Below are 25,393 nucleotides of genomic sequence, written 5' to 3' on the forward strand. Positions count from 1 at the left end.
CTTACCTCCGGAACTGGATACAACCACTGTCTTCAGCGAGGACAGGTCATGGGATTATGGGACTGCACCGCAGGACAGCGAAGGACAGAATCAGCTGGATGTGAACCCAGTTCTCCAAAGGAGGAAACAGCACAGCATGTTAGGGAATTAGCCCACTGCTCCGCCTCACTTCTGTAGAACTAGGATGCTTTATCAATGACTATATAGGACCATTTTATGTTATGCTTCAGAGTGGTGCATTAGATCACTGTGCCACCGTGTACCCTTTTGAAACGGTCTGTCAAAAAGGACAAAGTCTTTGAAAACAAAGCGACAACAAGAAAACACTGCAAGGACTTGGCCTGTGTTCTCATAAGGTAGGTTTTGTCAGATTTTCCTTCCTTTTTTTGACCCAGCAAGCACTATAAACCTGCCCACACACACATTATTATTATTTATTTCTTAGCAGACGCCCTTATCCAGGGCGACTTACAATTGTTACAAGATATCACATTATTTTTACATACAATTACCCATTTATACAGTTGGGTTTTTACTGGAGCAATCTAGGTAAAGTACCTTGCTCAAGGGTACAGCAGCAGTGTCCCCCACCTGGGATTGAACCCACGACCCTCTGGTTAAGAGTCCAGAGCCCTAACTGCTACACACACACACACACACACACACACACACACACAAACACAAACAAAACCATACAATGTCAATATGTATTATGACTTTGTTTTAATTTTTCCAAAAAAAAACAACTTTGGACAGACAGTTTACTGCTATTGCAGCTTCAAGCACATTATACTTTGCGTGGAACATTTAACAACACGACAATAACAATACCGAGACCAGTATTAACACACACAAAAACAAGGCGTGCAATAACGAAGAGCGAACACAAGAGGGCGCCAAACAGCAATTCATAGTGCAGTCCAGGGATCTCCTAAAGGGAGGCAGTCAATCTTATTGCAAAGCTTATATACATTAAGCCGGGAGTCGTGGGTTCAATACATATTTTTGGCAAACATAGCCATTGTCAAAGATTTTAACATCAAAATGTAGGGCGATACAACACGCATGGCCACCAGTGGCCGTTGTACGATCAATAATTCACAATACAGTACATACACAGTCCATGGCAAACGCCACGCGTCTATACAGAACGTGCTTTCAGACATATTCAGGCACACATGACCTTCGTTCAGTGCTAGGAGGGGCAGATACAAATCACATACGAATGCAAAGCAATTCATTTTGAATTACAAAAGAATTACTAGGTGGGAGTTAAAAATGCTAAATGAAACAAAAATTAAATATTAATATTTTGGGTGGGGTTAGTCCGTGGGTGAGGATGGCATCCTCATATGAGGCTGTCATGCATTTGCGTCTTCCATGTAAGTTCTCCATGTATGACGCGAAAGGGTTTAGAATCAGCCCCTTTACTTTACAGTAAGGGTTGTCGTTGTGCTATGTTAACGTTTCAAGAGAAGTGACCGCAGCAGCGTTTCTTCCGCCCCTCTGTTTCGGCTCTCGCATTGGCACTCTTCGATCACGGTGACCCGCCTCTCCCGCACTCTCTCGACCCCCTCGCACAGCATTGGTACCAGCGCTGTCCGGGTCTTCACCGGGGCGCACAGAGAGCAGGACGCGGAGAGAGCCCGCTGCTCCGGCCGCGCTTCAGCGGACCCCGCGTCTCCGACTGCCGGCACAAACAGAGAGTTGCACAGCCCGAGGCACAGCTTGTTTTGCAGAGTGACAGTTAAGCAGCCCGGAGCAGAAACACGCTGGAAATGAGAAAACAAATTTCATCACAAAATGAACTTTATTGACCTTATTATTACACGACTTTAAGCGGATAACAAATTAGACACTGAACACTGAAAATTCAAATAACAGCAAAAGCCAGGCTTACCTGTCTAAAGGAGACAGCCCTGCACGCAGTCTGAGAGGCTTCCTTCAGAGTCACTGGGAGCCCCTCCTTGGCCACGCTGTCCCTCTGGATGGCTTTCTTCCACATGTCCATACCCTGCTTCCTGTGCATCACCACCCCAACGCCACTCTCCAGGTGAGGCTGGGGCTTGAGCAGAGAGCCAGGGCCGCTGCGAGCCGGTACTGCCCTCCTCCCCAGTCCCAGGAAAGGGGTCGGGATACCCCCTGTGGCGGGGGCGCCAAGCCCGAAAAGAGAGCTGGGGGGGCGCCGGCTGAAAAAGGGGGATTGGCCGAAGAATCTGGGGTTCAGATGGACCACTTTCACGACCCCCTGAATAGGTCTGTCTGAGCCAGCGCCAGAGCCGGCAGCGTCTTCATCTAGAAACGTATTGAAGCCCTTCTGAGGACTGGAGAGAGACACGGCACAAACAGCAGCCAGGAGAATGTGAACGGCAACATTCATTTCAGCTGTCTTTCCTTCTCTCCTCTTTTCTTCTCTTCTTTCCTTCTCTCCTCTTTCCTTCTCTCCTTTCTTCTCTCCTCTTTCCTTCTCTCCTTTCTTTCTTCTCTCCTCTTCTCTCCTTTCCTTCTCTCTTCTTTCCTTCTCTCCTTTCTTCTCTCCTCTTTCCTTCTCCTCTTTCCTTCTCTCCTTCTCTCCTTCTTTTCTTAAGGATCTCAAAGCACAGAAAATCCTGTTCAGTCTCTTTTAAAAAGTTTCTTTCAAAAAATTTGGATCACCCAAAAAAATAAAAAATAAAAAAGATCTTGGTTCAAGGCTCCATAAAAGAAAGCCTTGCAGTCTTCGTCTGGCTTGGCTGGGCTCTGCCGGTGCTTTTTATAAAGCTCTGGGTTCCTGAACTTGACCATATAAGTCTGGGTGACAGATCTGCCTCCTGCCCGCTGCTGTTACACTTGACAAGGCACACCTGGTTAGCAGGTTCATAGGAAGCAGCTGCCGTAGCGTTTGGATTGTAAAGACAAAGGGTTTAGGAGCTGCAGGGGTCCCAGCCACCAGACCCCCATGTGGATTGCACGGCGCTCCACACCTCCCACTCCCTCCAATACTCCTCTTTTCAGAGCAGGATTGTGAACTGGAGCCCATCAGCAAATACAAACCTGTTTGATGCACTAATAAAGAGAAAAGCAGCTTTGAACTCTGAGAGTTCTCTGAAGAACCCCATGCTGTTCCCATGGTTACACTCTGCATTGACCATGGTTTAGTAATGCTTTACCGTACCTCACTCTTCTTTACAATGCTGACCCGTGCTTTGCCAGGCTTTGCTTTATTACACTTTGCTGTGCTTTTACTATGGGTCACTTTTCTATGTTTAAAACACGACATCAATACGCTGCATTTTAACTGCGCTTCTACCCCAAACTACACACCAAGACAGCCTGGCTATATACTAGAAACATCTTGAAAGTGTGACAATAGTACGATTCATTGGTAAAGTGGAGGAGGCTGTGTGGTCCAGTGGTTAAAGACAAGGGCTTGTAATCAGGAGGTCCCCGGTTCAAATCCCACCTCAGCCACTGACTCATTGTGTGACCCTGAGCAAGTCACTGAACATCCTTGTGCTCCGTCTTTCAGGTGAGACGTAGTTGTAAGTGACTCTGCAGCTGATGCATAGTTCACACACCCTAGTCTCTGTAAGTCACCTTGTATAAAGGCGTCTGCTAAATAAACTAATAATAATAATAATAATGAAGTAACTTGTTTTGCCTGTCGCATTTGTCAGTTTGTTTTACAGCCTCGACGCATTCCAAAGCTGTCTCTATTGCCTCAGTGTTAATTAGACTTGACAGCAGCCCCGGTACACGTGCTAATGACGTCTTTAGAACTCCAAACGCCTTCACGTGTGAAGGTCATTAGCAGAATTAGGTCACTTTTTCATCAAAGGGTTGCCAGCCATTTGGAGTCGGACTGACGTGCTAATTGCTACTCGTGGACAGAACGAGAGGAAATTACATATTAAAACTCGAATTAATGAATTACTTTAAAAAAAGCATTGACGCTGGAAGATATACATATCTGGCCAGACGTTTTTCATCAGCCTATAACTCATTCCGCGTCATGAAGTCGCATGAAACCTGCTGAATAATGTGACGTTAACATATTGAATTGCACGTCGCTTTGCATTTGTAGTTTTTCCATATAGTTAACGAAAAAGTTGACAAAAATTGAAAAAAATGTTTTGAAAATCTAACATGAAATACTGTACTACTACTACTACTATCTACTACTATTATGGCTTCCGGTAGACTTTTGCGATATCATTTTGTAGTTTCTTTGAGTACATGATGTTAACGGCATCTGAAAACGGCCTTGTCTTTTCAATGCACTTTGTTTGAAAGCAGTTCTGCTAGAAGGGGGTTTGCTGCGGGTGCCTTTCTCCGTGATCCTGACTCGAGCACGCTGCTGTGAAAGTGGAAAGTGTGAATTGAAATCTAAAGCGCAATCGGAGAAGAGGACCAGCAACGACTCCATCTCCCGCACACGAGAGACACTGGGACAGTGTGGAGTACCGCTGAGCAAACACTAGGGGGCTCTGCTGGCCACAATGGCGGGGAGTGGTTTTACTGACGCGTTTTGTCCTAGAATAATTTTCAGTTGTCAGTACTAGAACATATGATAACAGAATTTACAATGGCGCTTTGACAGAATTTCCTCTCCTTACCCACCATCCCCTCCCGTATCTCTACCTGTCTGTCTGCTATCTCCTCCTGGATGCACTCGCATCACCTCAAACTCAACCTCTCAAACTCTGACCTCCTTTTCTTTCCCTCCTCCTCCTCCTCCTCCTCTTCCTCTGATCTCTCTATCTCCGTTCCTCTGGAATCTACCACAATCTCTCCCTCCTCCCCAGCCAGGAACCTCGGAGTAACCCTGGTAACCCCCAGCTACCTCCAGACCCTCATCTCTCCCTACACCCCCACTCGACCTCTCCGCTCCGCCTGCACTAGAAGACTAGCTCTACCTCCGCTACGCTCCCCTGCCTCCAGAGCCCGCTCCTTCTCCACCCTCGCCCCGCAGTGGTGGAATGACCTTCCTACAGATGTCAGGACTGCCCAGTCCCTGACCATCTTCCGGCGCCTCCTCAAGACTCACCTCTTCAGACAGCACCTGTGAAACTCCCTATTTTACTGTGTTTAATCCTGCTCTTAACCCAATCTGTAGGATCTTGTATTTCACCTGCACTCGTATCTAACCCTGATATAACTATCAACACTGTTATCTGCTCTTGAACTGCCCCCATATCAAACCGTACTGTGTTTTGTATTTGCTCTTATTAGGACTGAAGTCATTGTATTTTCTAGCTTGCTCTTAATTGTACTGTAATTCTTTGTAGACAACTGTAAGTCGCCCTGGGTAAGGAAGTCTGCTAAGAAATAAATAATAATAATAATAATAATAATAATAATAATAATAATAATAATAATAATAATAATAATAATATCACACTCCAGTTAACAGCACTTGCTCATCACACCGCATATTTGTCATTCTAGTGTTTTAATGTTTATTTTGCCAGTGTAACAGGCGGTGTTGTGTCAGCCCCCCCACCTCACACCCACTTTTACATGTGTGTGGGCGCCACTGTGTTGTGCGAGTCACTGCGTTAGATGCTCTAAAACCACCAATGCAGGCGAGCCCGTCTCTTTTGCATTGTGGTTACTCAGTTCTTAACCTCTGCAAAATCTATTTACGGACGCCTTCAACATGAGCGTCTATACCGTATCACCCTCTGTAAAAAAAAAACTGCCCTTAGCTTGAGTGGGACAGTGCTTCACCGGGAAGCGTTGCAGTCCTATTGTATTCAAAGAGAGAGAGAAATAGAAAGGGGGAGATTGAAAGGGAGGTCGTTAATACCTCTTCTAAATCCTACAATGTCACGACTGGCAGACACTGTAAATGCTGACTGGGCATTTGCGAGGATTTGAGGGCGAGCGCAGTCCGAAGCGGCGGTGGGAGGTGAACTGGTTGCTGGATTGGATTTGTTACATTTAGAATTAACTTGTCATTGCTGTTACAACAAACCGGATCACAGGCGCTCAACAGCACGCAGTCTCCTAGAAGGTGGGTGGAATGGTTTTGTTACCGGGAATAGACTAAACTACGCACGGGTTTATGAAGCTCGCTTTAACGGACTGTGTTGCACCGCACCCTCCACAAGGGAAGAGAACAGCGTTTGGTTTATGCAGTTTAAGAAACTGAAGATTTAAAGTTTGCCCAACAGTTGAAAGTTGCGCGTAAGTCTTGAAAGAAAACTGCGAGTTTTCTTCGTCAAAAACACAAGTAAATTAATCATTTTTTTAAAAGGTGGAATTTCTAGAAATTAAAATTTTGGAAAATAAATTATTTAAATAAGATATACAAATAATACTTGTACTGTGATTCTTGAAATGTATTTGCTTTCGACTGTAAGTCGCCCTGGATAAGGGCGTCTCCTAAGAAATAAATAATAATAAATAAATAAATAAATAAATAAACAAATAAATAAACAAATAAATAAATAAATAAATAAATAATTACATAAATAATAATAATAATAATAATAATAATAATAATAATCATAATAATAATAATAAGCGCTACTGTATTTCTAAATTAACCAATTATATGCATGTTTTAAAATCACACCAATTATTTAACATATAAAAATATAACTTTTTTTATATATTTTAAGTTTAACACTTTTCTATTTTTTTTTTTTAAATTGTATTTAATTACATGAATTGTTCCCCATAATATTACCATTATACTTGGTGGTGTTTTGAAACATTACAAATTGAGAACGCATTAAAACGTGCAAGAAAAACACATTTGAAAGGGGGGGATGTATTTTTCCAGCCTGTCTCTCCAGTCAATTTAAATTCGTATTTAATCATTTACTAGCGGAAGTCCACACGGTTATAATAAAGTTAATGTGTACCTACGAGCTTTCAAAACGGTCACTGTACCGCTACGCTACGCAAACTGCGCTCCGTTCTTTATTAACTAGCTGAGGTAACCGACGAGAAATATGTGTCCCGATTTGAATTATTATTATTATTTATTTCTTAGCAGACGCCCTTATCCAGGGCGACTTACAATCGCAAGCAAATACAAATACATTCAAGTGTTACAATATAAGTCATACAATAAGAACAAGAAATACAATAATTCTCAAGTGTGACAAACCACAATTCAATAATACAGCAGATAATAGTGAAAGTTACATCAGGATATGATTAAGTAGTGATAGTTACATCAGGATATGATTAAGTACAAAATACTACAGATTAAACACTTGGGAGATTACAATATTCTGAGGTACAGGATTAAATGCAGTAAAATAGGGGGCAGATAAGAGCAAAATAAAGCATATTTAAATGAAGGGTGATAGTGTCCCAGGATACAACAGAGGAGTTCTACAGGTGCTGTTTGAAGAGGTGAGTCTTAATTGTGGTCACTGTGGACTGAGTACCCCTGGCGCCACGACTGAGATGTCTGGAAGCATTTGCGTTAGACACGTTTTTAAATGTTAGTAGGCTATAACGAAAAGAAAACGTGTAAGAAGGGGTCATTTTTAACTTGTGCTAAACATTCTTCCACGGTTTTGACTCCTGTGCATTCAAGTTTTGGACTAACATCACCATTTAAAAGTAAGTCCACTACTTCTGTACTTAATAAAGATCTTAATATAGCTAGATTTTTTTTTTAGGTTAGATTAAAAAGAAAAACACAATCAAGTTTATGTTAAAATACATTGGTGTCTGTTTAGTGAAATTCTGATGTGGCTCTGAGCTGTCTTTCCCAGAAGAATGCCTTGTTTCCACTCCAGTTTGTTTGTGTCGTCCAGTGGTAGTTTTTCCACTGTAAGCACACACACACACACACACACACACACACACACACACACACACACACTTACTCCTCACCCTGAAACCTGCTTGCCACTTCCTGGAAAGCAAGTAGCTACAAGCTGCTAAGGGTATGAATGTCACCTTCAAGGTGTGTTTAAGCCCAGGGAGTGAAACTCAAATCGGGAAAGGAGGGTCACTCTTTTTGCCCATCTCACCCTTAACTATTAAACCCCCAACCGGGCTGAATTTACTAAAAGAAACGCCATCAAGTCAATGACAAACATTCTGATGAGACGTATTTCTGGGATCCTTCAAGAAGCTGCTTGATGAGATTCTGGGATCAATAAGCTACTAACAACCAAACGAGCAAGACGGGCTGAATGGGGCCTCCTCTCGTTTGTAAACTTTCTTATGTTCTTATGTTCTTATTTCTCAATGTCTTCAAATGCTGGAACAGCTCCCGTACTCAGGTCAAAGCAGATTTAACTAGACTTGTTACAAATATATCTGAAATAAAACACAGTGTTTTAGTCCGTGTGTTTAGAATGACATCATAAAAAGGTAAATTTAAAAAAATCCACAACAAAATTGAATTTCTCCTTATCCCCAGACCTGGAGTGCTGTACGATGTATGAACCATGCTGAAAATGGAACATGGTGTTCCCTGTTGCCCTGTTGTATTTACAGTAAGGTCTCACTCCCCTGTGTGTATTAAACACTGTCAATAACGTGTGACCTCCTTAGCTTCACTGCGGACCTGTTTCAGCAGCTGCTTGTTCACTTCCCCCACCCGCTGTCCTCACTGCGGTAAACCCTTCAACACTTCAAAGTTAAATCACATAGGGTGTCATTCTTTCCAGTTCTTATATTGCTTCAGTTTTTCATCACACTCTGGAAACTAAAAGCTCTGGAGCTCCTCAAACGCTTTTTGCTGTAACACTAATCTGATTATTAGACAGGTAACAAAATCGACAGCAGTCAATGCACTGAGAACACTTTAGTATTCAAAAGCAAAAGGAAAAATAAAAATGACACAGCGGTTCCTATTCCGTTATCTGCACATGTGTGCTAAACGACTGCTGGTTTTTTTTTGTTTTTCCACTGGATTGTATCAGACAAGACATAGGGTTTGTTTTGACTAAGAGGATCAATACCGGACAAAGATCTGTCTTCATAGGGAAGCAGTGTGGCTCTAGTGGAGCTGAGGAGGGACTAGGAGGGAGGGAAGCAGTGTGGCTCTAGTGGAGCTGAGGAGGGACTGGGAGGGAGGGAAGCAGTGTGGCTCTAGTGGAGCTGAGGAGGGACTGGGAGGGAGGGAAGCAGTGTGGCTCTAGTGGAGCTGAGGAGGGACTGGGAGGGAGGGAAGCAGTGTGGCTCTAGTGGAGCTGAGGAGGGACTGGGAGGGAGGGAAGCAGTGTGGCTCTAGTGGAGCTGAGGAGGGACTGGGAGGGAGGGAAGCAGTGTGGCTCTAGTGGAGCTGAGGAGGGACTGGGAGGGAGGGAAGCAGTGTGGCTCTAGTGGAGCTGAGGAGGGACTGGGAGGGAGGGAAGCAGTGTGGCTCTAGTGGAGCTGAGGAGGGACTGGGAGGGAGGGAAGCAGTGTGGCTCTAGTGGAGCTGAGGAGGGACTGGGAGGGAGGGAAGCAGTGTGGCTCTAGTGGAGCTGAGGAGGGACTGGGAGGGAGGGAAACAGTGTGGCTCTAGTGGAGCTGAGGAGGGACTGGGAGGGAGGGAAGCAGTGTGGCTCTAGTGGAGCTGAGGAGGGACTGGGAGGGAGGGAAGCAGTGTGGCTCTAGTGGAGCTGAGGAGGGACTGAGAAGGAGGGAAGCAGTGTGGCTCTAGTGGAGCTGAGGAGGGACTGGGAGGGAGGGAAGCAGTGTGACTCTAGTGGAGCTGAGGAGGGACTGGGAGGGAGGGAAGCAGTGTGTCTCCTGGTGATCAGCCTGTGTTTGAGATGTCTGTGTTTGAGATGTCTGTGTTTGAGATCTCTGTGTTTGAGATCTCTGTGTTTGAGATCTCTGTGTTTGAGATGTCTGTGTTTGAGATCTCTGTGTTTGAGATGTCTGTGTTTGAGATCTCTGTGTTTGAGATGTCTGTGTTTGAGATCTCTGTGTTTGAGATCTCTGTGTTTGAGATCAATGCGCATGACAGTTACTCAGCTCTAGGTTTGCTGAGCTGCAGAGGGACAGTAGATAAGAGGATTAAGGTAATTTCTGTGTCAGCAGAGAATTTTGCAAATTAAATGATCTGATTCAGTAATAGGCTATTTCAGTCCTGTACTGCATAGTAAAGTCACCATAATGACCTTTACAGAGGAACAACAAACACCTTCCTGGGAATAAGTAACCAAATTAACTGAATTTCTATTCACAGTTACAGTGTGAGCTATCGGTAGAATGCGTTAGTAGAATGTACCGCAAAAAAAGTAGCTAAAACTACGTCAAGAGAAACAACACAGTTCCACAAAGAGTTACTGCTTTTAGTTTTATCTGAGAATTCGCTACTGGACAATGATACTGTACCATTGTACTGGTACCAGACTGCATACGACCATTAATATAGGCTGAAGGAACTGAATCTATTCAGCCTGGATCAAAGAAGAATTAAGGGGGCTTGATTGAAGCCTTTCAAATCTTGACTTGACAAAGTTAACCCTGACCAATACTTTAAACACAGGACCAGAGAACCCAGTTAGAAATGAAGTGGAAACAGACTTCAGGACAGAGGGAAGGAGACTCTTCTTCACACAGAGAGTGGTGAGGGGATGGAATGGGTTACCTAGTCATGTTGCTGAAGGAGACTCTTCTTCACACAGGGAGTGGGGAGGGGATGGAATGGGTTACCTAGTCATGTTGCTGAAGGAGACTCTTCTTCACACAGAGAGTGGGGAGGGGATGGAATGGGTTACCTAGTCATGTTGCTGAAGGAGACTCTTCTTCACACAGAGAGTGGTGAAGGGATGGAATGGGTTACCTAGTCATGCTGTTGATGCTGAATCACTGGGATCCTTTAAGACCCCGACTTGACAAAGTTCTGAGATCAATCAGCTGCTAGGACGAGTGCTGATGGGCAGAATGACCTCCTCTCATTCGTAAATATTTCTCATATTCTCATAATTACAGGTATGACCAGTTTTCAGCCCAGCACAAAACAGAATTGAAGCATGGAAGAAATCACACTGTTTAAGCAGTTAAAAACACTGTGCATTTTGTGGATATTAAGAATTCTGATTTAACGTACTTGTAAACTAAACTGCCTGCTTTGTGTCACAGAAACCCATTTGCAACGTTTCGATTTCAGATTCCTTGAGACGAGGGCTATCAACCCCCTGCCGCCCACCAGGTTTCCGTGACAACGATCTGAGCATCTTCTGGATGTGTGTGTGAGTGAAACCAACGCCATGGCAACCCAGCACACCCAGAGTTCTGTCAAAGCAGAAGAGGACAGCGGTTCAGACAAAGAGCGCAGCGAAATGAACGAGGCTTTTTCAACTTGCACAGCTGAAGAAGGCTGGCCCGGCTGCCCTGACCAAGACGGGTCACCTGACAATACCCTTTCCCCAGAATCTCCGGAGGTGAAACTTCCAGAAGGATCTTTAGAGGATTGCGTGAGCATCACTCCGCAATGCTGTCTACCTGCTAGCACAGGCTGCCAGAACCCAACCTGCTCACAGGAGGGCGCTAGTGAGCCTCGAAGCCATAGCCCCAATGACAGCAAGGGTGATGGTGCACCAGGCATTCCGGTTCCAGGGGAAACACCAGCCACTGGAAACAGGGTTCCCCTTAATGACCTTCCCAAAATGGGTTTGGAAATGAGTGAGGGGTCAACCGCCGTGTTGGAAGGGAAGAACTTAGAAGACAAAGGAAGATCTGTTGAGGGGTGTTTGAAAACAGATAAAGCAGAAGGAAACCAGATTGAGAATCTCTCAGATCCCATTCTCGGGCAGGCTGGTGATAGCCTGGACAGCATCACAGCGGATTTGGAACTCACCAGAATTTCATGTAAAGATGTAAAAGAAACTCAGCTCGGCCCTCTTCCTGAAGCTACACCTCCAGCCAAACTGGGTGTTCTGAGAGACTCCGGACACAGTGCAGTACCTCAGGAGGACCACAAGAGGGCGCTCCTTCCCCACTCAGCTTTGCAGCAGGCGCACAAGGAACAGGTGCCTGCAGAGCCGCCACCCCTAGCAACTGTTGTCCCGGAGCTGGCCAATGAGAGTTCCCTCGGGGAGCTCAGCGTGCTGGAGAGTGGAGAGGGGGAAGGGCTACAGGAAGGTGGATTAGCAGGTGGAGCTAAGCAGGGAGCAGCCTGGGAGGGAGACGCTGAGACAGAGAAGGATATGAGGCTGGGATCACAGCGCCCAGGAGACAGTCTGCTTCTTCCAGGCACGCGAGAGGAGGCTGCTGAGGCTCCTAATCAACCCAGCAGAAGCAGAATGGAAGTGGAAAACGGAGACAGCGCCTCCGACAACATGAGTGACAGCGGGGTGTCTGCCGATTTCTCCCCCGGCAGCACGCTGGAACTTGAAGGCACCTTGGACACTCCTCCTGCCAACGAGACTCCCATTGAGAGGGGCATCCGTCTGGCCCAGAAGCGGGAGGACAGCCTGAGAAGGGCCAGGGGGATCTCCAGACCGTGTGTGTCTGAGGAGTACGTGGAGATCCCAATCAGGAAGCCTATTTTGTCCAAGCCCTTGCCGGTGAACTCCAGCAAGGGAAAGGACAGACAGTTCGCCGGGCTGCAGATGAAGAAGCAGATCCAGCTGGAAACCAAGAGGGAGGAAGACCTGGTGCAGCTGGGGAAGGTCCTGGGGGTCTACGACCGGGGGGCATGGCAGGAACTCCAGGAGAAGAAGCTTCTCTTTGAGCAGTTCCAAGAGCCGGAGCATCCTGTGTCTAAGAAGCTGTCTGCATCCACTGACTTTCTGAACGCCAGCCCAGGGCAAAGCGTGCGAGAAAGGAGAAAAAGCTTAGAGACGCTGGCCCAGAATCCCTCGGCTGAAGGTTCAAACGCTTCCTCCTGGAGCTCCTCAAACTCTTCAAGGTCTTCCAACGTCTCAGAGGCCCCCAGAGGCCCATCTTTGGCTGAAGGCCCCAACGTCATCATCTTGGAGAACACATTCCAGCTTCATGCTGCCACACCGTCTTATTCTCCCCAGCCGGTCCCCCCACCCACCCGGGCTATCAATTCCTCTCAAGGGGAGAAGGTCATCATCCTGGATTCTGAAAACATGTTCTCCAGGGGGAATGCATCCGACAAAGGGCCGGCTGTAAACGGAGACGCCTCACCCACGGAGAACCCCTTTTTCAAGCTTCGCACATCCAGGGAGCCCCAGACGCTGGTGGAGCAGGACATCCTGGCAGCCAAGCAGAGGGAGCAGGAGCTGCACAGGCAGAGGTACAGCCTGTATGGGAACGAGGGGAACCAGGAGAGCGGCAAACCCAGGATTGCAAGCACCAACGGTGGACACGTTTCAAGAAGCTCCCCCACTCCATCAGGTCAGTGAAATACCATTGGAAATGCTAACGGAATCATTTCAATGGCAAGCCTTTTGACTAGCCATGATCTTTCTCAGTGTCTTCTAATCGAAACTTTGTCAAGTGTATAGAATATAAATATAAAACTGCTTTAATAAGTATTCCGGTAGCATTGCATTTATAATTACCTCTCTAACATGCTGCAGTGTGCACTGCAGTGGTCAGTACTGTATTTCACCATTCAATAATTCATTTGGCTCATGCTGACAGAAATTGTACGATTATATTTCTCTGTATAAATGCCCTTCAGCGATTCCCCATGTTTTCATTTCTTTCAGATAAGCATGCTTGCTATATTTTATGTTCCAGTAGCCTCTTTCATTAGTGGCTAGTTGTTAAAAGCCAGTTGGCAGTTTATATATTATGAGGAAGTTAAGAAAAGTTCCCATCAAGGCTCTTCCAAACGCACCATTCCCCTATAGAGCGGTCTAAGACAACAGGACAGAGTCTAATCCGTTTATTAATGATCCTGGTGTTTTTACCTGGTGGGCTGTTCCATGTATTTCTAACTCTGTGTAAGAAAGTGTTCACATCCTTCTTACTTCTCAGGTAATACTTACACTGATACTGACGTTAGATACACAGTCATTTTAATATAGCTATTATTATTATTTATTTCTTAGCAGACGCCCTTATCCAGGGCGACTTGCAATTGTTACAAGATATCACATTATTTTTACATACAATTACCCATTTATGCAGTTGGGTTTTTACTGGAGCAATCTAGGTAAAGTACCTTGCTCAAGGGTACAGCAGCAGTGTCCCCCACCTGGGATTGAACCCACGACCCTCCAGTCAGGAGTCCAGAGTCCTAACCACTACTCCACACTGCTGCCCTTAATGCAGCATTTCAATGATCTACTTAACTAACCTTTACACTTTTACATATTGGTCATTAAATCTGAAAAGCCATTTTTTTTTTTAGCCCTGTTACAGTCATGTTTTTTATGAATATATGTGTATAGTGTAAATGTGTATAAAATTACACTGGATCTGACCTGTGTGTGTTTTTCACCATGGTTAAGGACAGAAGGCAGCTTAACAAGGCGCAGCCCCAGCGTTGATTCCAGCACACTATCTTCACATTGAGGAAACTGCCGTGCCCGTGCATGACTTTCATTTGCATTACAAATATAATCAGAGCAAAGCTGTCCTGCACACCAGAGTGCTTATGAATACTGGATCCGGGGTGTCTAAAGGCTGTATTAGAAGCAGACTGGTAATGTCAGTATTTTAATTGTATTCAGCTGAACTGAGGCAAAACATCATGCGGTTCCAGATGGAGGGTAGTGTGGTTGTGGTCTCAATCCATTCAAAAATAAATGACATTTCAGAACACTGATAAATAGTAAATAGATAAGTCATCGTTCTGCCCCTGATACTGGCTGTCCCATTAATCATTAAGGCTATTTCGTGAATTCTGCTGCTCTGGGTGTTCTCTGTTAAGGCTGGGCACCACACAGCAATCTGAATCAGTTTGATTAACCTTATCCCTTAACCTGTTCTCGTATATACTCAGTAAAATAGTTTCTTTTGAATTCTATAACTTCATTTTCGACAAATAACGCGGGACTGAAAGGGTTAAAGTCATTGCACACCTGAAGGAAACAGAGAGACAGCCAATACTAACAATCACGCCTGATCACGACTTATTTAAATGTTTTTTTTTTTTTTTAATCAAAAGCCCGGGATTTGTTTTCAGTTGGATTTAAGTAAGCAGTTTAGAATGTCGGTACTTTGCCATCTTAATTTAACACTTCATTCAACGCTTTGGATAGTTACAGTTTCATCGCTCTTGTGCAGCTGTGGAAAGGACACGGGTTCAAATCGCTGTGAAGTTCAAGTTAGCCCTGGCATTTGAGATTTACCCCAGAAGCAAATATGGGCAGTTAATAAGAAACAGGCCCCTTGAGAGACCTGCAGTGAGATTATGGAATTGTTCAGTTCTGTGTTTTTTCCTTCGTTCAAACAAGCACGTCAGAAACATCCATCTCCGCGGCTGGAAATCCAGCGTTAGCGCTGTCAGTGCGACGCAGTGCACAGTTTCATGTAACGTGGATATTTAAGATCTAGGTGTGATTCAGCAAGCAAGCTGGAATCATGGTAAATGAAAATGCTTTTACAGTACGTGGAATCACCTCTCAGTGCGACATGCAGATAAAAACGTGGACAGATTCACAGACACCGCCATGTAACCCTAGCAGTGTGGAGTAGTGGTCAGGGCTCTGGACTCTTGACCGGAGGGTCGTGGGTTCAATCCCAGGTGGGGGGGACACTGCTGCTGTACCCTTGAGCAAGGTACTTTACCTAGATTGCTCCAGTAAAAACCCAACTGTATAAATGGGTAATTGTATGAAAAAAAAAATTACATATGATATAATTGTAAGTCGCCCTGGATAAGGGCGTCTGCTAAGAAATTAATAATAATTTATTTTTTAGCACTTTGTCCGCGATTGAAACATGCTAAAATAGATGAAGCGCTTTTTTTTTTTTTATAGGCTAAGATGTTATTCATTTCTACATGACTGATTACATCCATAATTTATAAGCAATTTCCTGTGCAATTCGTTCTTAATGCTGCTGTGGATATTCGATACTCTTCGAGTTATTATCAAGTTCATTCCAGTTTGCAAACTACAGTAAAAAAAAAAGGGCTCCTCTACCCACACCAGCTCACCTCCTGGGGATTATTAAACTGAATAACAACACTATATATATATATATATATATTATTACACTGCAATGCCAGCAGAAAATTGAGGTGCATCAGAGTGCATGTCCGCACCTCACTGACTATCTGAACCACACGGCAATCTGAAAGAACAGACAACCATGTGGGAAAGTGGTTTGCAGTGCGCAGGCGTAGAGGTGATGTGATACGTAACACAAGACAGACAACACAAGTTCACGGTCCAAACGGATCTTTATTTTGTAATCCCGGTCTGGTGATCACAAATACTAATGCCAGGCAATACACGCACTGTTCCAAACAACGGGTTACAGTCCCGAAACTGTGTAACACACACACAGACACACACACACACACACACACACGAGATCACAAGTCCAGAGTTAGTGCGACTGTGCAATCGGTGAAATAATAAACAAACAAGTATATCATTAGACATGATAAAATAAACACTCACTGTCCGTTTTTGATTCTCCTTCAGCGGTTCGCTCGCAACCTTAACAAAGGAACAGATCGCTCAGCCACGCCCCCTTTTGTACCGTCAGCCACTCCCCCTTGGTTAGCGAGTGCAATTGTTTCTCCTCCAATCCGCAGTTGCCACGTCGCTTCCATTCTGGGGCGGTGCCTTGGTGTACCGTGGCTCCGCCCCCTTTCTAGATGGCCGACTTTTCAGAATTTTCAGACCATCCAGTCTGGGGCACTCTGTTCCTTTTACACAGCGCCCTCACAGGTTGGGAGGGAGATTTATAACCAAGATTCATTCTTTCTCTGTCAAAGGGCAATATTGTGTTTATGATGCAGGACTTGAAGGATAAGAAGAAGAATGTACAGCTATTATTATTATTAATTTCTTAGCAGACACCCTTATCCAGGGCAACTTACAATTGTTACAAGATATCACATTATTTTTACATACAGTTACCCATTTATACAGTTGGGTTTTTACTGGAGCAATCTAGGTAAAGTACCTTGCTCAAGGGTACAGCAGCAGTGTCCCCCCCCCACCTGGGATTGAACCCACGACCCTCCGATCAAGAGTCCAGAGCCCTGACCACTACTCCACACTGCTGCCCCAGCTATGGTCAAACGTTTTGCATTACGTTAAGATCAAGACACAGATTAAAAAATACATAAATATATGAACATAATTTAGATATTTTATTTAACATCATGTAATCAGAAGGAAGCCATAATAGTAGTACAGTATTTCATGTTAGATTTTGAAATGTCGCAGTTTTTAATTTGTCAGGTTTTATTCGACTTAATGAAGCAAGAATGGTTCATTCTATAGAGTAATGCAAAACGTTTAGCCAGAGCGGTACAGCGTGCCCTCCAGATATAAATCATTTTCATGCCTGTTTGTTAGCAGGGATTGCCTGTGTACTGTAAACTCACTACTAGCATTGTGAATGACTAATACTAGCCCAAGGCACATTTTATTGCCTATAGATTTTCAACTGCTTTTAACATTGGATTGAAGCGAAATTAATTTAGTCAAGTGTTGCTTAATAACTCGGCTAAAAATCTTAGAAAATGGAATCATGTCATAAAAACTCCCACTGACCGTCATTCTTGGTGGTTGCTAGGTTACCGTTAACCCTAACAGCTCCCTACAAAAGAAACCAAATGAAATGACACACGTTGATTTAAACTGCAGCCTGCATCCGGCTATTCTATTAGTACTGCCCGGGTCTGAATGAGTTGTTCAAATGTTTGAGGCCCTGACTTGGTCAAACGGTTTTGTTTAGGCTTCAGTCTGGTGAAACGGGCGGATATTTCAAACCCTGCTTTTCTGACGGTCAGATTTAGAGTCCTCTAAAGTTTAGCCTTGGTGATAGCTGAGTCTCGAAGCTTTTCCTCCTAGAATCCTGCTGCGTTCCAGATTTTAAATCACATACGAGAAACTAGCCAATCACTGCGAAGGATTTGTCTGAATCCGTGCCGGGCCAAGGGTGCGTCTGGCCTGGTTTGTAGACCCCCCCCCCCCCCCCCCCCCCCCCCCCAAAAAAAAGCCAGGTTAACCCTTTACTGTCCAGGGTATGTCCCCACACCTATTTAATGCCTATTTTCTCCATATATTGGACTGTGGGCAACAAAGGGTTAATGGTTTGAGCGCTCTGTTGAGACCGTAGCTGTGCTTTAACCTGCTGAAAAAGTATCCGGGATGTGATGACAGCCAGAACAGAAACTTCTCCAAAGTGATACTAAACAATATGTAAATGAGCTAGGAGGTTGCTTTTTACACAGCTGAACCTACACAGATCTATAAAAGGATTATATCGCTGGCGCATCGTTTGCTCAGGGGACTGACGCAAAGGGGCGTGGCTGTTCCCAGCACAAGCCGTCACCCGATTCCACCTCTAATGTCAAGCAGTTTATACTGCATTCAGCAGATCAAGGCCAGCGCGCCTCTCTTTTGTCTCTCTGAAAGCTGATCCCCAGGAGCTGAATGCCAACAGCTTTTTTCTGGCTGATTTCATCTTCTTAATCCGGGGCTGTGACGGCTTAGCTTTCATTGTGCAAGAAAAAGATCTCTCTCTAGGAAGCAAGGGAGACGTGAATCGATTACAGATGCTTTAGCGCTAGGAATTATATATATATATATATATGGCAGTTCCGTTACAAGTGAAACATCTTCCATTGCAAACGTTTAATTGCTGGCCGTTGTCAGCAAAACTCCCATCTCATAGACCCCCGTCCTTTACACTTACCACAAGCTTGAAAAGTAAGCTCTCCATGCACAATACAGCGATGGGAGTGTGCGCATTTTGTTGTATATTGACACCCATGTTGGTTTCAAACAGGTGGTAGTACCTGGAGTTATACAATGCCTATTCACATAGATTTAACACGTGATTAATTTAACCCATTCAGACCTCAAAGTCCAGCCTTATCTTTAGTGACGCAGGTTAACCTCGTGGGACTCCTAGCGCCCAGTCCGAGGTCACGTAGAACTAAATGTAAGCGCTTATCCTTCAGCTCGACAAAAATAATTCAGGACTGAAAGGGTTAACACTGCTGCTAGATAACTGCCTGGCAAACAAGAAGCCAAGGTCAGTGTGCAGTGGAGGTTGTGTGTGTGTGTGTGTGTGTGTGTGTGTGTGTGCAAAGCCATTAATAAATGAGATTACACACGATAGAGTTAGAGTCAGATTTAGAGAGTGTATGGACGTGCCAATCAGGTGAAGAATCCAAAACACTAGGAACCTTTTTTTTTATTATTATTAGTTATTTAGCAGACGCCTTTATCCAAGGCGACTTACAGAGACTAGGGTGTGTGAACTATGCATCAGCCGTAGTGTCACTTACAACTACGTCTCACCCGAAAGACGGAGCACAAGGAGGTTAAGTGACTTGCTCAGGGTCACACAATGAGTCAGTGGCTGAGGTGGGGTTTGAACCGGGGACCTCCTGGTTACAAGCCCTTTTCTTTAACCACTGTACCACAGCCTCCTTTATAATTGTATACTTTCTGTATCAGGAACAGTTCATGTGATAAATTGATAAACGTTGATAAGCGTTTCGACTACAGGTCTTACAAGACTTTTCTCGATTACTAAAATATAATTATTTACTGTCTTTTAAAAGTTTTAAACTGAAGTAGAACTGCTTGAGTTCACAGTGGCGCTATACAGCAGACCTCCGTGTTGGTGAGCACAAATTAAGAGTCCCCCAAATTCTCTTTTTGTGGTACAATGAGTCTCTCTTTCTTTACAGAGGATATCCTGAACTGTCTCTGCTCCAGTTTCAAGAAAGCATGTGTTAGGAAGAACTACAGCAAAAAAAAAAAAAAAAATTAAATAAATAATCTTGTGGTGTGGTCAAGCATGAAATCACATGACAGGCAAGCTAAGTCACATGACTCCCATCTCCTGTCTGGTTCAGTCAGTCCTCTTTGATGCAATGGAACATTAGGAACTTCTTCAATTACCAGCTGCTTCTTTTAAAAACACAGCAGGCTTCACCACTTTCAGTATAGATGTGAGATAGGGATCTGGTTAAGGGAATCCCACTCAGAGTTTATTTAAAGGTTCCTGGACCTTCCTTGAAGTGGCGGGAGCGCTCAGCCACCTGTAGGCCCATCTTTTGGTTTTGTTCATTGTGTTTTGCATTATTGTAAATATATGTAAATGCAACCTTTGAGTCTGTGTGGTGTGTTAACCACAATCTCCAGTCTCTCTCCTGTCTGTCAGCGTATACCCCACCCCTGTTACAGAGTGATTACTGACTGTCTCAGCTGACAGTGATTGAGTGGGGCGGAGATATCCAAAGCCACCAATAGGAAAGCGCCAGATATGATTGACACCCATTTTGATTGGCTGGGGTTTTCCTTAGCTTGGAAATCTCTGAGTTGAAGCTGCTGGTCAGAAGCACAGAGGAAGTTAAAAAATGATCGTACTGAGTAGCAAAAGTCCCTGCGACCCGGTGAACAATCAACAGGGTTCATGAGATTTCAGTACCGGCTCAAAAACGAATACGTCACTCGGGAAAGGGCGTCACGGTGTTGTGTGAGCACCTGAAAAATAATTTTAGGATTGTGTATTACACTGGGATTTATATGTCTGGACGTCTATTCGGGGCTAGAGCTGGGCTGGTTTAATTACACGGCTCAGTTCGGGACGTCACCCTCCAGCTTTCTAAATCTCTGTATGTATTTCTATTTTCTGACACTGTGTAACCACCTCTCCGGCTTTTTTAATTACAGAACGCCTGGCTCAAGGGAAACTGGACGTGACCTGGCCCCCTCGACAGACCACCACAAAACCCAGTGACCAGTCCGAGGTAATGGTGATGCAACAGGGGGACTGTAGGGCAGTGGAGCCCATCCTCCTTCCAGCATGCTTTCTGCACTCTGTTAAAGTGATTGCTGCTGTGTGAGGGTCTCCTCCCTCACATATATGTGAGGGAGGAGACCCTCACATGCTGACACAATATTGATACAGTGTGCAGTGTACTTCTACTAGCTCTGTAGGTCTGGCACATGCATTTTGGAAACCAGTGCAAACAAAAAAATAGGAGGCACTTTTTTACCCAGAGAATCGTGAGGGTCTGGAACCAACTCCCCAGTAATGTTGTTGAAGCTGACACCCTGGGATCCTTCAAGAAGCTGCTTGATGAGATTCTGGGATCAATACGCTACTAACAACCAAACGAGCAAAGATGGGCTGAATGGCCTCCTCTCGTTTGTAAACTTTCTTATGTTCTTATGTGCAGTATTTAAGTTTCCAAACCTAAAGGTCAGTTCATACCGGACGCGATGTGATTTGTCCTGCGATAAAATGATACTTTCGTTGCAACACTGCCTTACACAGCGTGATGTGACGATAGTCCTGTTACACAGCTAGCACGAATGGAGAACACGTAATTGCTTTTTTTTTTTTACAGAATACTGGAAATTCTCCCTCATCGCCGTGTCTTTTGTTTCTGTCCTTTGTTAAGCAGCTCAGGGTATTTTGGTACTGCAGGAATTAACAATAAAAAAGGCTTTTCTGTTCCTTGGATTGAATGACAAAAGTGTTCTGTAATGATATCTTTTAGGATCTATGAGTAAAAAAGGTTCAAATTCTTTTAAAATGGCAAAACGCCCCTATAACAATCGCTCTTAACAACAACAGTGTCGTGGCTCCTGTTCATCAGATGAGTCGCTCCGTCGCTGGTATTGTTCAAACCTGAAGATTATGATCAAACACAGCGAGGCAAAGGTCAGCATGCAGCTCCGATCCCATCAACAAGACAAGTAAAACTGTACAGCTTGTTAAAAAGTATTTATACACTAAAAAGCACACCCTTATGCAGTACATTTACTGCGGCCATTCTGCGGTAATTCTGCAGTTTGCTCATTCTTTCTGCCATGGTTACACTATTAATTTACTATAGTTTATTCTGGTTTGTTATGTATTTAATGTGCTTTACCAGACCTCTCTGTGCTTTACAATGCTTCCCTATGCTTTACCACACCTCTCTGTGCTTTACAATGCTTCCATGTGCTTTACCAGACCTCTCTGCGCTTTACAATGCTTCCCTATGCTTTACCAGACCTCTCTGTGCTTTACAATGCTTCCCTATGCTTTACTATGCCTCTCTGTGCTTTACAATGCTTCCCTATGCTTTACCAGACCTCTCTGTGCTTTACAATGATTCCATGTGCTTTACCAGACCTCTCTGCGCTTTACAATGCTTCCCTATGCTTTACCAGACCTCTCTGTGCTTTACAATGCTTCCCTATGCTTTACTATGCCTCTCTGTGCTTTACAATGCTTCCCTATGCTTTACCAGACCTCTCTGTGCTTTACAATGCTTCCCTATGCTTTACCAGACCTCTCTGTGCTTTACAATGCTTCCCTATGCTTTACCAGACCTCTCTGTGCTTTACAATGCTTCCCTATGCTTTACCACACCTCTCTGTGCTTTACAATGCTTCCCTGTGCTTTAACACTTTGTGACTTTTCAATGTTTTTTTTTACAGGGTGAAACGAGGGCTAAATACACAAAAAAGATTACATTTGAATGCTAAATAAATGCAAACTCGTCCTTCTTTGGTTATTTAAAAACAAAAATGTCTGCAGCTGGTTGGCTTTGAAGTTCCTCGTTCAGTTGCAAATAACCTCCCTCACAAACACAAATGTGTTTGACTAAAACGCTGTTAAAACTATGTATTGACACCTTGACCTATACATGGCAATAGGATCACACAGTCCACCCTGCTGGTGATCCGCTGCAGTGTACCAGGCAGGCAGGCAGTGTGCTGTGGGGATCACGGTGCTGTGTGGCTCGATTGTGTTTGCATTGCTGGTGATGCTGCTGATGGCTCTGCTAGCTGGGGCTTCTATCAGAGTGACACACTGGGATTAGAATGGGATTCCAATGGGATTAAAGGATTGACTATGAAGATTGAAGGAAGTGGATTTGTTTAGAATGTAGGCGGGAGTTAACTGAAGTGTTTAATATCGTATAAGGAGTTGACAGACTGAACTGTAGCCAATAAGACGGCACAGAAACCAGGACCTGAGGAAACCCGTCTGGAAAGTGAAGACATGTTCTTATCGAAGCAATAACTTCAAAACGCTTTGCTAAGCTTGTACTCTGAAAAGGCAGCTTCAAAGGGTTAAATATGATTCGCTGTTTTACCAGCCGCTGTGTTCATTTTATTACATCTGATTTATAGCAGGGTTTTTTTTATGAGTATTTGCATTAGATAATAAGTAATCTGAACCGACAAGCTATGTAAAACGAAACAAGTGAAACACAACTTTCAAAGTCTCCAATCAGGTGATAAATCTCGATTACAATGCTTTCAATGTGTTCTCTGGTTGAGTTATCTTATCGAATTTTACATATGTCTGTTTTTGTACAGAAATATAAATGGCAGTGAACTTACCAGCTCGCATGTAAAAGCCACCTTCGCTATAAATCCACCGTCTGCAGTTTCCAGACTTCATAAACCCGCTATTAAATTACTTTGGCTAAAGGTTTCACCCTATAGAATGAACTAATTCTGCTTCATAAAGTCGAACGAAACCTGCTGAATAATGTTCCGTTGACATATTGAATTACACACTGCTTTGTAGTTTTCCACAACGAAAAACTGATAGCATTTTTAAAAACATTTTGAAATGAACCTTGAACAGTGAAAGCACCTCCCGGTTTATCCTTGAACAGTGAAAGCACTCTCTGGTGTCTTGATTGTTCTGTGGTCGACGCCAGACACAATAACTGCTGTGTTTTGACCGTGTGTGTGTTTTCTTTATTTAGACTCACAGAAGCTCCCGTACACCTGGGCAGAAGATCGCTCTGCTGCAGCGCTGGGAGGCTGGACTGGTGAACGGACACCGAGACGATGATGAGTGACCAGTGGACAGAGGGACGCCATCACACCATGCTGGAACTGACCAGAGAGACCGTGAGCTGCCTTCACAGCCAGGACTGAATGAACTGAAAACTCTCGGCACACAAAACTGAAGACCACACTGTCCACAGCTGAGCGATGCTTTCAAACGCTTTCCTTTAAGAGCGCCCCAATAATACTGCACACAAATAAAGGGTGATTGTGAAATGAGCTGGCCAGCAGACAAGCGCATGTATTGATGAAAGGAATGTACGACTTGCAGGATCCAGTTAATCACTGTACAATGCTTGTCTAGAATTGCCCTGATGTTGACCACAGAGTGTCTATGTTTTATAACTCAAGAGTTGTTCATTATGTGTGTGGCTCCTTTTCAAATTGTAGGCTTTCTGTTTTAAATGCTAAATCGTCCATGTGTTCCACATATATCAACCTGCATCTCAGGATCCCTGTGTAGTTAAGAGTTTACTATATCAATATAATTTAGATCATGCCATCAAAGAAACTGCAAAAGTCTACCGGAAGCCATAATAGTAGTACAGTATTTCATGTTAGATTTTGAAATGGCACATTTTTCAATTTGTCAATTCAATATGTTAACGTAATTCAGCAGGTTTCATTGGACTTCATGAAGCAAAATTAGTTAATTCTATAGGGTGATACAAAACTTTTGCCCATAACTGTCCTTAACAAGTTAAAAGAACGAGGCGCACCATTTTTATTTTGTATTATTATTATTATTATTATTATTATTATTATTATTATTATTATTATTGAAACAGTCTAGAAGGCTGGAGATTGAAGTTTCCTGGTGATTTTTTTACCACTTCCTGTTCTGCAGGTCACGCTCACCCTGACTCAGAGTGGAGTTTACCTACAGCACAAGAAGTGATAAGGAAGAAGGCAGTGCAGTTTACCCGCGCAAACGGCCCACGTGCTAATCCACAAGCTGCAAGGGGCCGTGTGTTTATTTACGGGACTGTTTCAAAAAATAGAAAATCTATTCTAGTATTTTATGATTTTTTTTTTTTTCTGTTGCACATTGTCATGCTGTTGCACAGCACTGTGATGCAAATGTACATATGAAGATGTTCACTGTCATGTTGTATTGAAGAGTTATGCTTGAACACAGACCATGCGTCTACTGAGTAGGAGTTTAAACTGTAAATCTAGACTGTTTTGCACCGGTGCAGATCGTTTGTAAATGCTGGAAAGAGTCATTTTTGGTGTGCTTGCTCTCCACAGATATTAATGATCTGCGCATGTTTTAGCTGTAAGCGCTAGTGTGATCGTTATCTAGTTATACAAATACTCCTTTGCACTTTAGCCGTTTCAAATGAAAAATTATTTTTTGTTTTTAGATCGACTTTATTTTTATGAAATAAGCACCCATATTGCCTGATTTATTATTATTTTTTGATATGTACCCGTTTTTAATGAATTAAATAAATTCTCTTGATTATTAAAGCGAGTCGTCATTCTTCATGCACCTTCAGTATTTTTGCACGCAGATTTGACGACACGCTGTACGCATTTCACGAGGCTCGTCAGGAGAGGCATGT

At 43.8% G+C, this 25,393-nt stretch overlaps 2 protein-coding genes across 2 annotated transcripts; one reads left to right on the plus strand and one right to left on the minus strand.

Annotated features, from left to right (window-relative positions):
• Positions 1 to 428: 428 nt before the first annotated feature.
• LOC131705007 (uncharacterized) lies at positions 429 to 3,830 on the minus strand. Its single transcript, XM_059006865.1, has 2 exons — positions 1,879 to 3,830; positions 429 to 1,780 (listed from the first exon to the last, which is right to left on the minus strand). Exons 1-2 carry the CDS (start codon positions 2,378 to 2,380, stop codon positions 1,461 to 1,463), a joined length of 822 nt encoding a protein of 273 aa, XP_058862848.1. The 5' UTR covers positions 2,381 to 3,830; the 3' UTR covers positions 429 to 1,460.
• Positions 3,831 to 5,700: 1,870 nt separating this feature from the next.
• Positions 5,701 to 25,298, plus strand: LOC131705037 (uncharacterized). Its single transcript, XM_059007029.1, has 4 exons — positions 5,701 to 5,995; positions 11,063 to 13,260; positions 20,694 to 20,770; positions 23,741 to 25,298. The coding sequence occupies exons 2-4, from the start codon at positions 11,163 to 11,165 to the stop codon at positions 23,834 to 23,836; spliced, it is 2,271 nt and encodes a 756-aa protein (XP_058863012.1). The 5' UTR covers positions 5,701 to 5,995; positions 11,063 to 11,162; the 3' UTR covers positions 23,837 to 25,298.
• Positions 25,299 to 25,393: the final 95 nt, after the last annotated feature.

Source organism: Acipenser ruthenus, chromosome 34 (genome assembly GCF_902713425.1).
Source record: "Acipenser ruthenus chromosome 34, fAciRut3.2 maternal haplotype, whole genome shotgun sequence".
In the NCBI taxonomy this organism is placed as follows: domain Eukaryota; kingdom Metazoa; phylum Chordata; class Actinopteri; order Acipenseriformes; family Acipenseridae; genus Acipenser; species Acipenser ruthenus.

Excerpts from the sequence above, each read along its gene's own strand:
- LOC131705037 (XM_059007029.1), top strand. The coding sequence starts at position 11,163 with ATGGCAACCCAGCACACCCAGAGTTCTGTCAAAGCAGAAGAGGACAGC. Across the intron at positions 13,261-20,693 it reads AAGCTCCCCCACTCCATCAG|AACGCCTGGCTCAAGGGAAA; the intron begins GTCAGTGAAATA and ends TTTTAATTACAG. Across the intron at positions 20,771-23,740 it reads AACCCAGTGACCAGTCCGAG|ACTCACAGAAGCTCCCGTAC; the intron begins GTAATGGTGATG and ends TTCTTTATTTAG.
- LOC131705007 (XM_059006865.1), bottom strand. The coding sequence starts at position 2,380 with ATGAATGTTGCCGTTCACATTCTCCTGGCTGCTGTTTGTGCCGTGTCT. Across the intron at positions 1,781-1,878 it reads AAGCCTGGCTTTTGCTGTTA|ATTTCCAGCGTGTTTCTGCT; the intron begins TTTGAATTTTCA and ends ATTTGTTTTCTC.